Here is a 17,794-nt window from a genome sequence, read left to right on the forward strand (position 1 = left end):
GATAGTGTTGGTTGGTCTCTTGTGCGCAGGGAGCCTCGGGAGCTTGAAAGTTCGACTTTCTCCTATTTGGACGGGGATTTCTTCCTACTTATCAGATTTCCTTCGGTGACTCTGGTTTTCTTCCGATCCGCTTTGGGTTTCTCGGGTCGAGGTTTCACCGGCATTATTCTTCGTCATCACAGTGGGTTTCCTTCTTCCGGATCTCCTTCACGGTCAGTTTCTCAGACAGGATCAATGGGGTTCCAAGAAAAACAATCTAAGGGTTAAAGACTTTGAAAAAATATTTCTAAGTCAAAAAGTTCTAAGTTTTTTTTTTAAATTTAGAAAATTTTTCTAAGTAATTTAAGCTGAAATTTCTAGTTTCAGGAAAATGTTTTTAACTTAGGAAAAAATGATTTTTGAGAATTTTTTTAAAAAAATTCTAAGTAAAAATATTTTTGAAATAAATTAAAAAAAATCTAACTTAAATTTTTGAGAATTTTTAAGCAAATTTTTCTAAAAAAAATTGACTTAGGCAATTTTTTTTAAAAAAAAATTCTAAGTAAATTTCTAAATTGAAAAAAATGTTTTGAATAACCTTTTTAAAACGCTAATTAATTCTTGTATTAATGCTTTATTAGTAAGTTAATTAAACATTTATTTCAATATTTTGGCTTCCAGGTCGTGGCGAGACACTACGCCTTCATGGTTATTGGAGCAACAACCACTTCCTTGACAAAGTCTCATAAAGAAATTCTTTGTTTAATTTTCTCACTTAAAGCGCTAATTTTAATTTTAAAATTTAGTTTAAGCATGATTTAGGAACCCAATATAGGTTATTAGGGACATATTTTCTTGAAATGTTCCTAATTTGTTCCGGGTGATATTTAAAGTATCAATTTAAATTATTAAATATTCTAAAATTGGTTTTAGATGAATATGCATAGTTTTTCAAGTTATCTATTTGAATTTTCAAATTTTGATTTTCTAATTTCAATTTTTTATTTTCCAATTTTGATTTGTCTAATTCTTCTAAGGGACAAGATTTAGCCAAAATTATTTTTAAATTTTTTATTTCCTTTTCTAATTTATAGCAGTCTTTAGTTAATAACTTAACAAACTTAAAAAGTTTATCGGGAGGAAGAGAACGTACCTGACTTACCTTGTCGATCTCGTTGTCCGTGTCTCCCCCTGAACTGCTACTTTCTTCCGACGTGGCTCCTCCTTCATCGATGCTCTCGATGCTCATTTCGGAAGAGCTTGACTCGCAGTCGTCGTCTTGATGACTTGCTATTAGAGCAAGTCCGGAGAATGCTTCGACTTCCGATTCTGAGGACGTATCGTCCCACGTCGCCTTTAGGGCTTTTCGCTTTTGGATAGGCTTCTTACCCTTCTGCTTGTCCTTGTTCTTCAGCTTGGGGCAGTTGTCCTTGACATGCCCTTCTTTGTCGCAATCGTAGCAACGGATCGTCCTTTTCTTTTTCCCCTGTGGATGGTTAGTAGATCTAGATTTACAAAGTTTCTTGAATCTTCTTACCATCATTACCATTTCCTCATCATCGAGAGAAGATTCCGACTCAGATTCGTCTCTCGAAGCTTTGAGGGAGATGTTGTTCTTGGGCTCCTTTGTTCCTGCACATCTTGACTCATGCACTTCAAATGTTGAAAAGAATTCTTCTAACGAAATCTTTTCTAAATCTTTAGAAATATAAAAGGCATCTACTAATGATGCCCATTTGGTATTTCTAGGAAAGGAATTTAAAGCATACCTTAGCGAATCTCGGTTACTTACCTTTTCTCCAAGATTCGAGAGTCCGGTGATGATCTCCTTGATTCTCGAGTGTAGGTGCGCAACTGTCTCATCTTCCCCAAGTCGCAGGCTAGTGAGCTGATTGCGAAGTAAATATCTTTTGGCGAGCTTGGCCTCGGACGTCCCTTCGTGCAGCTCAAGGAACTTCTCCCAAAGTTCCTTCGCGGAGTTGTAGTTACCGATCCGGTTCACTTCTTACGGTGGAAGAACACTCAGCAAATGGTACTCTGCTTTACCGTTTGCCACGTAGTCGGCCTGCTCCTTTTTCGTCCATTGATATATTTCCTTATCCTCTGGAGCTACAAAGCCAAGTTTCATTGTTAAAACTAATTCAAAATCTATTCTAAAAAATACCTGCATCAGTTTTTTCCAGGTGGCGAAGTCCCCTTCGTATTTCGGTGGGGTGGATGCTTGGTCCAGCCATCTCGTTGCTTCGTTCGACGGTTAGTCCTCCTGAAGCGCCTTGGCTCTGATACCAATTGTAGGACCGTTGCGGCCGGCTAGAAGGGGGGATGAATAGCCTGTAAAAATAAAACACAATCATTCCCGACTTTTCAAACTAACACTTGCATATAAAATAGAAAAGTAATAAATCAAAACAGAAAAAGATGAGGCACCAGATGTTTACTTGGTTACAACCGGGGAGGTTGTTAATCCAAGAAAAATGATCGCATTACTATCTCCTTCAGGCGGAGAAGCTTCTTTTACAGCAATGTAGGTACAGAAAGAAAGAAGCTAATCTAAACAGTGGAAGCGCACAAGCGTTGTTATAATTTTTGAACTATTTTTTAAAAACTTCTGGACCAAGGCTATATTTATAGCCTTGGTCGGGGCGCCCCGAAAGGTTCCGGGCACCCTGGGGGGATAAAACTTTATCCTCCAACGTTCAGATCGCGTTTGACGTGATCTGGTCAACAAACTGGGTCCGGGTGCCCGGAGCCATTCTAGGCGCCTCGGGCTGTTCCGAGCACCCGGAATGGTTCCGAGCGCCCCGGAGCCTAAAGTCAACCAGTGTTGACTTTTTCATCCGAGGACCACTGCTCCGGTTCAGTTCGCCTCGATCCGGGTCTTCAACTCCGGATCCGCTCACTTGGGTGATCTCTGCCATCCAGAAAAGGGCTCACCCGAACCCAAGTTCCGGTCTTCTCGAGCGGGCTTCCGCTCCGACTTCTCGTCCCTCGAAATCACTGCATGCTTCCTTCTCATCTGCCGGCGTACTCATCCGCAGTCTTCGTCCCTCGATCGCATCCCGTGCCGACCTTCTCGCTAGCTGCGTCTCTTGCTCCCCGAGCAATCTTCCACTCCGGCTTTCGTCCCTCGGAACCACCGCACGCTTCCTTCTCGTCCGTCGGTGTACTCTTCCGCAACACATCGTCCCTCGGACTGTCGTCTTTCTCGCTAGCTGCATCTTCCGCTCGACTACCTGTGTTCCTAAGTTCCTACATACTTAGACACAAGGTTAGAAACACACAGGACCTAACTTAACTTGTTGATCACACCAAAATAACTTTAGGGTTCCAACAGATGTGACTTCCTTTCATAGGGTTCCATATAGCTATGGAACCAACCCTACGTTTAAAGGTCAAGTCAAAAATACAAGGGAAGCTATCCCTAAGAGTATGTTTGCAAAGTCTAATGTGACCAAGACTTCTAAGAAGTTAAACAAAGTCACAAAGAAGGTCACAAGGGAAGCTATCCCTAGAGTTGACCTAGTGGAAGTGACCAAGGCTTCTAAGAAGCCTAGAAAGGTCCTTAGGAATGTATCTAGGGAAGTTATCCCTAGTGAGTACCTAAAGCATCCAAGGAGCACCAATAGGTGTTGGATTCCTAGGAGCATATTCTCTACACCCTAGATGGGTTTAGAGAGTGTCAACTCTAATTGGAAGGGTAGTTAACCCAACCTTGATAAAGTTGGCACTTGAAAAGCATTTTCAAGGCTATTATTAACCTTTGAAAATGAAAAGGACTTATGGGTTTTGACCTTAATCGACTATCCAATCGATTAACACACCTTTTGTACTGTGTTTCGAGAACCAATCGATTACCTGATCAATTGACCCCCCCCCCCCATAGATTATCCAATCTATTGGTAAGTAGTAAGTGTAGAGCTCTAAACAAGGTTCTTTTTTTATCTAAGATCACCTCGTTTCGATATTCAAGTCAAAAGTTATGACTTTCAGAAGTTTGTTATGTCAAAACTGTTGGATCGTAAGCGTTCGATAGAGGGGAGGGGGTGAATATTGATTAAAACTTTTGTCGAGTAAGCGCAGCGGAAAAGTAAAGACAAAGTAAGAAGGCAAGGCTAACACAATTCGGTTTTACTTGGTTCGGAGCCTGTGTCGACTCCTACTCCAAGGCCCGCACTCGTCGAGTGCTTTCGTTGGGCAATCACTATCAATTCGAAAGATATTACAAACAAGGTACAGGAATTAATAGAACGAAAATACCGACAAACTAAAAAGAAGTAAACTGAAGACAGCGCTTTGTCGGAGTAGCCTCAAGGCGTCGCAGGAGCACAGTAGAGCAGAGAATTCTGAGTTGTGTTTGAAGCTCCAGCACTGCCCCTTCTTTTATATGAAGCTCGGGGCGCCCCGGATCCCTTCCAAGCGCCCTGGTGAGACGTGGCAGGTCCAACCAGCGAGCTCCACGTGGCGATGCGCGATCGGGATAAAACTTGCCTCCCGAGCGCCCGGATCCCTTCCGGGCGCCCGGACCTCCGGGCGCCCAAATCCCCTCCGAGCGCCCGGACCACCTTTCTCCAGAAACCAGCTTTCCTGCAAGACAAGGTTAGTCCGAGGTAAATAAATAGTATATATCCTGCAAAACAGAGTGTTAGCACAGTTCATAAGTTTGACATAAAAAGTATGACTTAGATTCCGTCTTTCCGAGACCGGAATCTAGTCACGATCTCGACTTAGATATCCGAAATGGATCTAAGCCGGATCGACGCCTAATGTTCCCTTCCCAGGAACGCATCCTCACAGTCACTCCCTTCCAGTGACTTACCTTTACTCACCTGCCAAACGTCCGATCAGCCCTTCGACCCGTCTGGACTTCTCGCCAAGCGTCCGGTTAGCCCGTCGACCCGCTTGGACTTCTCGCCAGCTATCCGGTCAACCCGTCAACCTAGCTGGACTTCTTGCCAGACATCCAGTCAGCCCGTCGACCTGTCTGGACTTCGTCTACACACTCGGTCAGAGTGTTAGATTACAACAAACCTAACTTAACCCGATTTGTCATTCATCAAAACCCGAGTTAGATCATTAGTGCTAACCGCACCAACAATCTTCCCCTTTTTGATGGAATGACAACCTGATTAAGTTAGTAAAAATATGCGATAAAAAAAAGGTTAAACATTTTATTCTAGCATGAGGTTTAAGTTAGTTTTTTAATTTTGATTTTCTAACTTAACCACCTATCCCTCCCCCTTTGGCATTCATCAAACAAGGATATAATTAAAACATTAAAAAAATACATAATACATAAAGAAATGTAGGAAATGATATCAAGTTAACTTGGGGGAGTTTTAAATTCCACCATATAGTAATTTAACTTTTGTAACATAACTAAGTTTTTGAAAGATAACTAATTTAGCAACATAACTTAGTATGAATTTGTAAACTTTTAAAAGCTAATTTTTAAGGTATTGGTATCCAAATTTCAAGAAATTGAATTTTCAAAATAAGTTTCAACCTGGAATTCTTTACAAACATGAGTTTTCAAAATCAAAATTTTAAAATTAAGTTTGAAAATCTACTTTTCAAAACTAAACCCTTAGTTTATTTTAAGACTAAGTTTGAAAAATCTACTTTTCAAAGCTAATTAAAATTTATTTTTCAAGTCAAAGTTTGCAAAATCCAGATTTTCAAAATGAAGTGAAGTTTAATTTTCAAATCAAACTTTAAGGCTAGATCCAATTATTAAAATTTTCAAAATAAGCTTGTAAGGTTAAAACACCTTTTTAAACATAAGTTTTATAAAGATAATTTTGCAAAAGTAAGAAAAACCACGTTTATTAGATTTTACAAAGATAAGTCAGATTTGTTAAAATATTTTTACGAAAATATTTTTCAAAAACCAATTTTAGTAAAGGAAAAATAAATGTGAGACTAATTAATCCTCCCTATAAACTTGACATTTAAAATAGTTGTCTAACCAATTAGTTACTTACTGACTATCAGAAGATGACAACTTTCACTTGGTTAGTCAAGTTAAGTTCATTGTGATCAGTTAGTGGTTGACTAAGCTGAATAACTTAACTTGATTAATGTAGGTTTTGTATTTAACGCCCAGACTTATATCGATGCACTGACATAAGCATCTTAAGTCCAAGCAATTGGCCTATACATCTCACCCCTTTCTAAGTTTGTCAATCACAAGCAAGGTAATTCTAGGGTGTTGGTGAGATGTTCAAATACTAGTCCTGGGGGAACATGATTTCTAAGAGAATTTTTCTAGTCTAAGGCTAAAGTTGTTTTGAAATCCTAAAAGTTGGAAGGTTTTAAAACAAATGAAAACAAGTTTAACCTAGAATTTAAAAGTAATTTTGAATTTTGAAAATCCTAGTCTATTAAATTAGAGTATAACTAATCAGATCTGAAAATGAAGATCAATAGAATAATATGTACTACAAAAAGCTGTAATAGTGTCATAACAATGCTACGTAATAATCACGACTACTGAGATGATGACGGAGGTGGTCCGGAACCCATCGACCGAAGCAGTGCCAATATCTCAGTGTGACGAGCCCGGTCGTCCTCTCGTAGGTCTCGTCGCAGATCGGAAATCTCCTGCCGCACATCTCGCCGTAAATCAGAGACCTCCTGTCGCACCTCTCGTCGGAGATCGGAGACCTCTCGTCGTCTGTCTCGATGAAACTCGGAGGACTCTTGCTGGAGGCTCGACATGGCTCTCTCTAGCCCGAATACTCGATCGGCTAGAGTGCGAGGAGCGGGACGTGGGGCTCGAGCTGGTGCTGGGGCAGGAGCGGCCTCATCAGGGAAGAGTGCGAGATAGAACTCATCGGCCTCCTCCTTCTGTGCGTCTGGGTCAGGCTGGTGCTGTGCCTCCCTCTGCCAGGTCATGATGCCCTCATCATCTATATGAATACTAGCTAGGGAAAAGTTCCTAGCTCCTATAATGTCAAACTCGGTCATATAGCGGATGTCACCTCTGGTGACATCAATGCCCAAAGAGGACATATATGCTGTCAGAATGTGACAGTAGGGCATATGAACTCGCCCACTCGTCACATATCTGGCCGAGTAAATGATGGTGGAAAAGATGTGCAGGCTAATGTCAATATCTAGCCTATGACACAGAGCATAGAGGAGAAAGGAATGGAATGGGTGCATTATCGCGATGTCGCGAGTGCTCAGTGGTAGAATGCAAAAGACTAAGACCCTATAAAGGGCGTAGTCCTGGACTCGAAGGGTAACTAGCCTAAACTGGGTCACTGTGGGTACTCGCTCGCCCCCGAAAAAATACGAATAAATCGTATCAAGAGTGATATGCGAGTAGGGATCTCCAAAGGGTAGCTCCCTGGGAGGATAGCACTGAAAGGGACAGGTAGACTCTCGTAACTCCAAAAACTCTTGGATGACAGTGGAGGGCAACTTGATATCAGTCCCAGCTACCCTAGTAATATAGGTGAAGTCGTCTACTTTTACTAAGTTGTTATAAAATTCTGCACACAAACTTATGTTTACTGAGCTAGTACATTCAACAAGGTTCTGAAGGTTGTAGTGGTTGATGGCCTCTATAGCTGGAATGCAAAAGCGTAAAAAGAATGCTTTATCTATACATTTGGTCCTAATGGCCATGTAGATGGTTGACTCAAACTTAATCCTAAGCTCATCAGTGGGAAACCTAGGATCAACACTGGGAGTAGAGGGCCCAGCACCAGATTTAGAACGTTTCCTAAATCATATAATAAAATAATTCTAATTAAAGAAAATAAATAGGCAATAATAAACTTTAAATAGAAGACAAGAATTTTACCGAGGAGTCATTGCTAAAGTAATTTTAGAACTGACGACCTCGGTTGATTCGCGACCGCGTATTAATCGTAGAATGAGAGAAAATTTTAATTTTGAATGCTTTCGCAATAAAGCTTGGAGAAATCTTGAATGAAAGCTTGGAGGTGCAAAGGAAGGGGGTGCCCTGCCCCCTATATATAGGGGAGTCCGGGCGCCCGGACCTGTTCCGGGCGCCCGGGGTCAAGTGGGGCGGGGCGCCCGAATCCCCTCTAGGCGCCCCGGGTCCGTATACCAGGGGTGCCCGCCCTTGGTTTTTGACTCCGGTTTTGAGTTTTTTTTTAATTTAAGTTTAAATTTTAAAATGAAGTTTTAATTTTAAAATAAGTTTTAAAATAAATTTTTAAGTTTTAACTTTAAAATAAATTTTTAACAAATTTAAGTTTTTTATAAATTTTTAAGTTTAAAAAGTTTAAGTTTATTTTAATTTAATTTAATTTAATTTAATTTTAATTTAATCTAATTTAATTTAATTTTAATTTTAATTGATTTAATTTTAATTTTAGTTTTAATTTTAATTTAATTTTAATTTAATTTTAATTTTAATTTAATTTTAATTTTAGTTTTAATTTAATTTTAATTTTCTTAGTCATCTCACTCGATCTATGTTTTCAATCAGGGAATCCTATAATTTTGTGAGATGAATTAGATTCAATTTTGGAGTTTGTTTTTAACTTGTGTTAGATTCAGGTTTAGCTTTGGGTTCAACAAATAGACGTTCTCTGGATAAACTTCTGGGCTATGGTGAGTCACTCGGACATCATTAAAGTAACCATGCCTTCGAGGTTTTCCAAATAGTCCTATCCACTGGACTTAGTACAAAACCTTGATCTAACTGGTTAGGATTCATAAAGGGTAGCTTCGGTCAGTTCCACTTAGCCAAATGCACCAAGTCAAAGCCATATCTTCCTAGACATGCATAGACTAAGCTTCCCTAACGTACTATCATCCAATATTTCACCAGTACCATTTTTCAAGTTAAACTTAAACCCTTTTTAACTAATCCTAATTACCCTGCCGAGTAGGTTGGTTAGGGTTACCCTGCCGGGTAGGTTAGTTTTGGAGGTGTCAGCTATTCTGGAGCCTCCCCTGAATTAATTACCATTTAATTTAACTTTGTTCTTGGTTTATGTCTATTTCTTTTATAATTAAATTTCACTTGATGATAGTTTACATTTTGTTGAGTTTTAATATGTTTAGATTTTAACCCTTTTGGTTCAGGTTTGTATTTTGGTTTATTTGATTTATTTGACTTTATATAATATATTTTATCTTTAGGGATGTAGTATTGATTAAGTCCTACTTGCGTGATTAAACACGCTTTTTGAACCCAAGTTTGTTTTGTTGGTTTGTGTTGGGTTATTAATGATTTAAAAGTTTTAGTTGAACATGATTTGTAACCAAGTCCAGTTTTGTTGTAACTTGCTTTTTGATTATTTAAAATTAAATCTAAGTTCTTTGACCTCGTTGTGAATTTTTCTAATATTTCTTTTAACTTATTAATTTCTATTTTTAGTGATAGATTCTCCTCCTCAAGTGTTAGATCTTGAGTTGGACTTGAGTTTTTGATTTGTTCCTTGAGGTCTTGATTTTCCTCGAGGAGTGACTTATTTTCATTTTCTATTTTTACTAATTTATCATTTAAGCAGGAAATATTTTTAAAAAAATTTCTGTTATAATTTCGGTATACCTCTTCGGAACCTTCAGAAACGAGTACGGACTCGTGGCTTGATTCGGGTCCAGACCCGTCTTCCGATTCATCCTCCGATTCTTCTTCGCGGGCCATCAGCGCGAGGTAACTCTGGTTCTTTTGTTCTTCAGCTTCCGATTCATCTGAGGAAGTGTCGTCCCATATCGCTTTGAGCGCCTTCTTTTTGATCAGCTTCGATTTTTCGTTCTTCAGTTTCGGGCACTCGTTCTTGTAGTGGCCCTTTTTGTTGCATCCGAAGCACGTCACGCTCCTTGATTCGGGGGAGTTGATTTTCTGAAGGTCTTTCTTGCTGAAGCCCCTCTTTCTCCTAGTGAACATTTTCCTTAACAAGTTCACCAGGTGCTCTTCATCTTCAGAGTCCTGGTCAGAATCTGCTTCAGGCTCAAGCTTGTTCTTCTTTTCTTTGGAGGGACCTGCAAACAAAGCAATTCCTTTCTCGGCCTCGACGTTAATTTGTTCGTGTAGTTCTAATTCACAAAACAGCTCGTCTAATTTAAGTTTCAATAAATTCTTAGAAATTTTATAGGCATCTACGATAGATACCCACAAACTATTACGTGGAAATGCGTTTAATGCATACCTTATTAAGTCCCGATTCTCCATTTGGTGGCCGATGGCGTGGAGCCCATTGAGGATGTCCTTGATCCTCGCGTGAAGTTGACTTGCAGTTTCTCCTTCCTGCATTTTTATATTAAATATTTTATTTAATAATAAGTCTCGTTTTGTTACCTTAGCGTCGCTCGTTCCTTCGTGCAGCTCGATCAGTTTATCCCACAGTTCTTTGGCGTTCTTATGTGGTCCGACCTGGTTCAGTTCTTCTCTGGTCAATCAGCACTGTAGGGTGTTGATTGCCTTGTTTTCTGTTGACGCCTTCTTCTTTAGGTCTGACGTCCAATCTTCTGGGTCCAGTAGATTTCCGGAACTGTCTACTGGTATTTTATATGGTCTGGTGATGCTCATCCACTGGTCGAAGTCCGTTTTGAGATAGACTTTCATTCTCTTCTTCCAATACGGGAAGTCATCCCCGTTGAAGAGGGGAGGACGCACTGTGCTGAATCCTTCAAGTTTAGACATTTAAATCCTGCACACAAGTAAAAAAAATAGACAAGAAAAAGTCCCAAGACTTGGTCTTGGATTAGCAGTGTGGGAAGAAAAAGATGATAAAAAGATCTAAATGAGTGTTGCACCAATTTGGATAATGAAAAAAAATCTTTCCAAAATGGTAAGATTACCGGTTTGGAATTATGCGAGAAAAAAAATAAAAATAAAAAAAAACTTAACAGAAAGTTCACCCCCTGTCTGATTGGTGGTTGCACCAAATCAGAGCGGTACCTGCTCTGATACAACTTGTTGGATCGTAAGCGTTCGATAGAGGGGGGGTGAATATCGATTAAAACTTTCGTCGAGTAAGCGCAGCGGAAAAGTAAAGACAAAGTAAGAAGGCAAGGCTAACACAGTTCGATTTTACTTGGTTCGGAGCCTGTGTCGACTCCTACTCCAAGGCCCGCACTCGTCGAGTGCTTTCATTGGGCAATCACTATCAATTCGAAAGATATTACAAACAAGGTACAGGAATTAATAGAATGAAAATACCGACAAACTAAAAAGAAAAAAACTGAAGACAGCGCTTTGTCGGAGTAGCCTCAAGGCGTCACAGTAGAGCAGAGAATTCTGAGTTGTGTTTGAAGCTCCACCCCTGCCCCTTCTTTTATATGAAGCTCGGGGCGCCCCGGATCCCTTCCAAGCGCCCTAGTGAGACATGGCATGTCCAACCAGCGAGCTCCACGTGGCGACGCGCGATCGGGATAAAGCTTGCCTCCCAGGCGCCCGGATCCCTTCCGGGCACCCGGACCTCCGGGCGCCCGGACCACCTTTCTCCAAAAATCAGCTTTCCTGCAAGACAAGGTTAGTCCAAGGTAAATAAATAGTATATATCCTGCAAAACAGAGTGTTAGCACAGTTCATAAGTTTGACATAAAAAGTATGACTTAGATTCCGTCTTTCCGAGACCGGAATCTAGTCACGATCTCGACTTAGATATCCGAAATGGATCTAAGCCGGATCGACGCCTAATGTTCCCTTCCCGGGAACGCGTCCTCACAGTCACTCCCTTCCAGTGACTTACCTTTACTCACCTGCCAAACTTCCGGTCAGCCCTTCGACCCGTCTGGACTTCTCGCCAAGCGTCCGGTCAGCCCGTCGACCCGCTTGGACTTCTCGCCAGCTATCTGGTCAGCCCGTCGACCTAGTTGGACTTCTTGCCAGACATCCGGTCAGCCCGTCGACTTGTCTGGATTTCGTCTGCACACTCGGTCAGAGTGTTAGATTACAACAAACCTAACTTAACCCGATTTGTCATTCATCAAAACCCGAGTTAGATCATTAGTGCTAACCGCACCAACAAAAACTTCCTTGTTTCATGCCAACTCTCTGTTGAACTTTCGACTGCCAAGTGTCCGGTCAACATTTAACCTACTTGAACTTTCTCTTTGCCAACTTTCATTAGACATTCGATCACCAAGTCTGGTGCTCTTTGACCCACTTAGATTTTTCTCTGGCTTAACATCTAGCTAGGACTTCCACCCAATCTATCCTGAATTAGAGTTTTCCCTTGCCTAACCGTAGTTAAGGTTTTCTTTGCCAACGTGTGATCCTCCTTGACCCACTTGGACTTTCCTTTACCTAACCCTCGAGTTAGGACTTTGTCTTGCCTAATCTCCAGTTAGGAATGACCCAATCGATTGGTCGATCGATTGGGAGCATGAGTCGCGAGCACAGAACTCTTCCCAATCGATCGAGCGATCGATTAGGGGTCTCCAATCGATCAGCCGATCGATTGGAGCTGGGAGTTCTCGCGCAATCGTGAGAACGCAGAGAGCTTTTGAATCGATCCACCGATCGATTCAGATGGTCTCAATCGATTGGGATTCGACCGTTGCGCAGGATGCAGGTGATGGACGGCTGCGATGGCTGGGATGTGACGTGACAATCGATTGGGACGAACTCCAATCGATTGGGAGCATTGTATATAGCCGTTGCGAGCATTGTCTTCGGCAGTTCTTCGCAAGCTTTTTCCTGCGATCTTCAGCGATCTTCACGAGAGCTTCTCCGATCTTCTCCGTTAGTAAGCAAGAAGAAGAGTGTATTTCATTTGTATCTTTGTATTCTCTTCTTGTGTAAGTTGTATTGTTGTGTGTGAGTTTGTACGAGGTTTCTCCACCTTCGACTGCGACCGAGAAGGAGTATTTCATAGTGGAGGAGCGAGTCGTGTGTGGATCCTTGGATTAGTCACCTCTTCTTGAGGTGGATACCAAGTAAATCCTTGAGTTAGCGTGTTGAGTGTTTTGTCTTTGTATTCCGCTGCATATCATCAAGACGAAGCATGCACAAAAACGCGACAAGCTATTCACCCCCCTCTAGCGAGTACAAAGGTCCCAACAAGACGTTCAAGTTTAATGGGATTGGCCCAATTAGACATGATACAATTTAATTATCTGAACAATGACAGTAATTTTTTATTAATATTTTTAGAGATTGTTTATAATGTTAAATTTTATTTATATATGTGAGTTTTTAATAATTTCTAATAAAATTTATAAAATTTCAATCATATTTTAATATAAGTATTTATTTTTAAAATAATATTTTATAATTTGATATAATTTATATTTCTAGAATTTTTATACATATTTTTTATATTTATATAATTTTTATTATTTTATTGTTTTTTATTAATTTTATATATTTTTTCAAACATTCATGTTATAAAAAAAAAATAGTCTTGATACAATATTCAACATATAATAATAATTATATAAACACATAATTAATGGTGTAACAAAATTATATTTAGATAATTTAAAAATTAATTTATATAGTTTAAGAATATTGTTAGAAGTAATTATTCATAAACCACTCAAACTTTATCTTGTATTAATTTTTAACTTCTATTTCCAAACAATACATACTTTAGCTTCTCACTCATTTCAAAATAATCTCTATAAAAATCACTTTTAAATAAGCAAAGTTCTCCCAAACGCCCCATTATTCTTTTACTTTTGTTATAACCTCAATAAATATACAATCATCGAAATAAAATCGGCTTTCTACCAAAGGAGCGATCACGTTTCTTTATTTACCAAAGCAAGTACCCTAGTTTCAAAACTACCAAAAAAAGTACTTAAAATATTATTATGTCATTCATACCCTTCCCACCAACCTCCTAAACTCCCTCTCTCCATACGTCGTTTTCCAATGCACAGGATTAAAAAGGGTCTGATATGGTCCAATATCAGGCCTAGTGTGGGTCTGATGTCTGATAATATCAGGCCCAGAGTGAGCCTGATATGAGATAATATCAGACCCACGTTAGGCCTAATATAAAAAATATCAGGCTCATGTTGGACCTGATATTAGACTATATCAGACTCTTTTTAATTCTGTGCATCGGAAAACGACGTCGGGAGAGAGGGGATTTAGGAGGTTGGCGAGAGTAGGAAGGGAATAATAATATTTTGGTGCTTTTTTTTGGTAATTTTAAACTAGGCTACTTATTTTGTTAAATAAAGAAACATGACTGCACTTTTGATAAAAAACCGAATATTTTTTATTAATGTTCAACCATAAATAACTATTACCGTAGCCTGGTCAATATTGTGAAAGGACTTTAAGTCGCATTTGTGGATGTAATATTTATCTAATTTAACTTTTGCTTCCACTTTTATATAAAATTAATTTATGTTTTTTTTAAATGTAGATTAGTTACGAGCTATATTGATATTTGTATCTTTAAATGTAGATTAGTTAAATATGATGTTTTTTAGAGACATCAGATTTGAATTTATAGGTATATGTTTTGACATAGAGAATATAGCAAACGATGCTAAACTAGGCTCAAAACCGCATATAATGATATCTAAGTATTTATCATTATAACAATGATATCAAAGCTAAAGTTATTAGAATATGGAGTGATGCATCCCGGGGTTTTATAATAGTTGAAGCAAATAAGATAGATTATCTAAGGTTGATGAAAATTTTAGCAAGCATAAATTATTTAAAAGTTGATGAAAAAATGTATGATATATAGATTATCTAAGACTAGCCGAAGTTTATCAATATTTCAAGTCTAGATGGGATGTCTAATATTTCTCTGTGACATCCGTGGTAAAGGTTAAATCGTCATCGTAACGGCCTTTTCAGGGTGGCTCCTACATTTCTTGGAAGGGGATAAATCATGGAGAGCTTCGTCCAGCAACAGTAATATATGTATAGAGAGGGGTCGGGTGACACAACCAACAGAGTATTCCACCCCTGCTGGGAATCAATTTCTAATTTTACTATGGCAAGCCCACTACATGAAGTGGGATTCCTTTGTGGATATGATATCATTGATGCAACCCCATGGGGTACTCTATTTAGCATAGGAAAAAGAAAAGATTTTAAAGAATTGTCAAGTACTATCCCATGTCGGGCATATAATATCATTTAAAGAATTTGATGAGTAATTGGATTCTTAAATGGAAATGTTATGGTATATTGTGAAATGAAAGAGGTAATTGATATTTTGGCTTAGGATATTTTACCAGAGAAGATGAATGAAGTTTGCATATATTTCAATAGATTGCTTAAGAAGGAAAAAACAATTATATTAAGGAGCTCAATTATCCAGCTTAAATTTTTGAGCTCTCCCTTCTAAGCTCAGTTCAAGCTCTTCGCTCAGAGCTTAACCCTCCAAGCTCTCCACTCTTAGTTCCTCAAACTCTCCCTTAGCTCAGTTTTCAACATTTCTGTGTTGATGAATTGCATTTTCCTAGTTCTCCACTCCAAACAAGCTCAATTCCTCGAGCCCTCTCTAAATCTTCTCAAGATAAAGTTACTATCACCTATGCGATTATTGGCCACGAGTATATGTAACCACAATCCCTATAATCATCCCTTCAGGATCATCACTTTTGTCCAACAATGGTTGATTTTAAAGGAGGCTATCATAATTAATGTCCAGTAACCTATGATTAATGGGTAAAATGATTGAAGAATACCTAACTTCCTGAAGATCGTGGTAACAAACTAACAATCGCCATGTATATCTGTCAATCTAATACCTATAATTCTCAGGTAAGTGTGTCATTTAGAAACTAATGAAACTCTAGTTTTCGTACTTTTTATTATTGTCCAATACACTCTCTATCTCAGTAACTTGAGCAAACGAACTTTATCAAAAAATAATTTTTGATGCAATACATTTATTTTTGTCCAATACATTTATTTTTGGGCGTGCAATTCAAACCATGTTAAGCCTCGCTCCATTTTGATACACATTCACATCATTAACTATCTAAAGCTCGCAAATCATAAGTCCAACAAATTAGTCATCAGAAAAGCAAGAACTGAGCTTTAAATAAAGGCATTGTATGATTGAAATCAAACACTTAGCAAACAGAAAAAACACTCTAAAATTTTATTTCAATACAATTCGTGATACTCGAGGATACTTGGACCAGGGACTCATTGGAAACTAATATATCCTTGAATTGCTCTTTACTGGTGCGACTTTTCAGCTTTTGCAATACCGTCTGCTTTATTTCCTCCTCCATCCTCTTTTGATTCGAAAGAAACTTTTCAAACGTCTTCTCGGGCATGATCATTCGTAATTTAATTAGCTCAACATATGTAGAGCCATGAAGCAAGTGATCGTCCCTTGCCATTTCATTAGTGCTCTGTATATGCATAGCATCCACACGTATATCAAACCTGGTTTTGTTGTTATTACATTTCTTAAGAAACTGAGTCAATATCATCGCTGAGGATTGATCTTTAAGATCGAAGTCAACGTTGAAAATAACGGCGTCCTCTTTGTATTCCGGAGAAAAAATTCTATAATTTTCTTGTCCTGCTGTTAATCCCTGTCAATCAAACCAAATTTTGTTAGAGCGTGTATAAAAATTAGGAAGGTCCGCTTTATCGATCGATCTTCTCATACGTTTGGAGTTGTGTTAGAATTCAGCATGAGCCAAGCGTCATTGATTCCAAAAGCAGCTCCGAGAACCTTCATCAATGCATATAGAGGATCTGTCGCCGGATAGAGGCCGAGAAGTAATGACGCGTTCCGGACCTTGGGAGCTTCAATGCGCAGCTCACTGGCGACGTCGACGGTGAGCGACTCAAGATTTGGGCAGCGGACGTTGATGGTGCCGCTGGCGGTGGAGTGTGTGAATAATAGGACTAGATGCTTAATGGAGGCGGAGTGGATGCTTAGGTTGCCCCCGCATTCGTTGGAATAGATGAAATGTAGAGTCTCGAGGAAAGGGCAAGAGATGAGGAAGGCTCGCAAGAAATCATTCCGATGAAGGTCGCAATGTTTAATTTTGAGGGAGCTGAGAAGGGTGCAAGCGATGGGCGGCGGATGGGGGTGGCCATCAAAGCATCCCACCGAGATTCCTTGTAAGGAGAGACTCCTCAGCGACTTGAGGCCGAAGAAGCCGCAATTTTCCTTGCCGCTGAGATTCAACAATCTCTCACCGGCGGTTTCGAGGATGAGATCTTGGACGCCCACCTCGACGAGGTCCTCGACGAGGAGCTGCTCGAGGCGTTTGGATAAATAGGTGAACTTGTGGAAGACGATGTGGCATTGGCGGATCAGGGCGCGGGGGAAGGTAAAATGTTGGCTGATGTCGACGCCGCCGGAGGGATGCACGACCTCGAGGCGGAAGGCGTCGAGTCGGGGTATGGAGGGGAGGAGGCGGAGGAAGCGGGAGCAGACGGCGGAGAGGGCGACGCGCTGCTTGATGGGGAGGAAGGAGAGGATGGAGATGAGAAGGTCGTTGTGGAGAGAAGTGAGGCGGTCCTCCGGGGCGCTTGCCTGATCACGCCGGCGATTGTAATGGTTCGTCATCAGGCGAGCAAAGGCGTCGGGATCAAATGGCTTACGCCGCCTTCTCACTGTTTTGTCGCCGGGCGATTTAGGTTTTGGATTTAGGGCTTGGGATTTAAAATTTATAATTAAAAAATTTTAAATAATAATTAAATAATAAACCTTATAAGAAAAATTAGTTATTAGATTTAATATATTATTGATTTATTTATTACATCTATTATTACGATAATTAACCAAATTATATTAAAAATTTATTTACTAAGTCTCTTTTTTTTTCTATCTCTTGATTTCCAATGTTGGAGCAATTAGGTAATATAATTTGGTGTAAAAAGATTACTTTTATAAAATATCAATCTAATGAATTCCAAAAAAAGATGAAAATC

The 17,794-nt window shown here is 39.5% G+C and overlaps 1 protein-coding gene across 1 annotated transcript; it reads right to left on the minus strand.

Moving 5' to 3' along the window:
* Positions 1 to 15,916: 15,916 nt before the first annotated feature.
* Positions 15,917 to 17,492, minus strand: LOC122039745. Its single transcript, XM_042599206.1, has 2 exons — positions 16,518 to 17,492; positions 15,917 to 16,440 (listed from the first exon to the last, which is right to left on the minus strand). The coding sequence occupies exons 1-2, from the start codon at positions 17,427 to 17,429 to the stop codon at positions 15,988 to 15,990; spliced, it is 1,365 nt and encodes a 454-aa protein (XP_042455140.1). The 5' UTR covers positions 17,430 to 17,492; the 3' UTR covers positions 15,917 to 15,987.
* Positions 17,493 to 17,794: the final 302 nt, after the last annotated feature.

The sequence above is a fragment of the Zingiber officinale genome, chromosome 2A (assembly GCF_018446385.1).
Source record: "Zingiber officinale cultivar Zhangliang chromosome 2A, Zo_v1.1, whole genome shotgun sequence".
Lineage (NCBI taxonomy): Eukaryota > Viridiplantae > Streptophyta > Magnoliopsida > Zingiberales > Zingiberaceae > Zingiber > Zingiber officinale.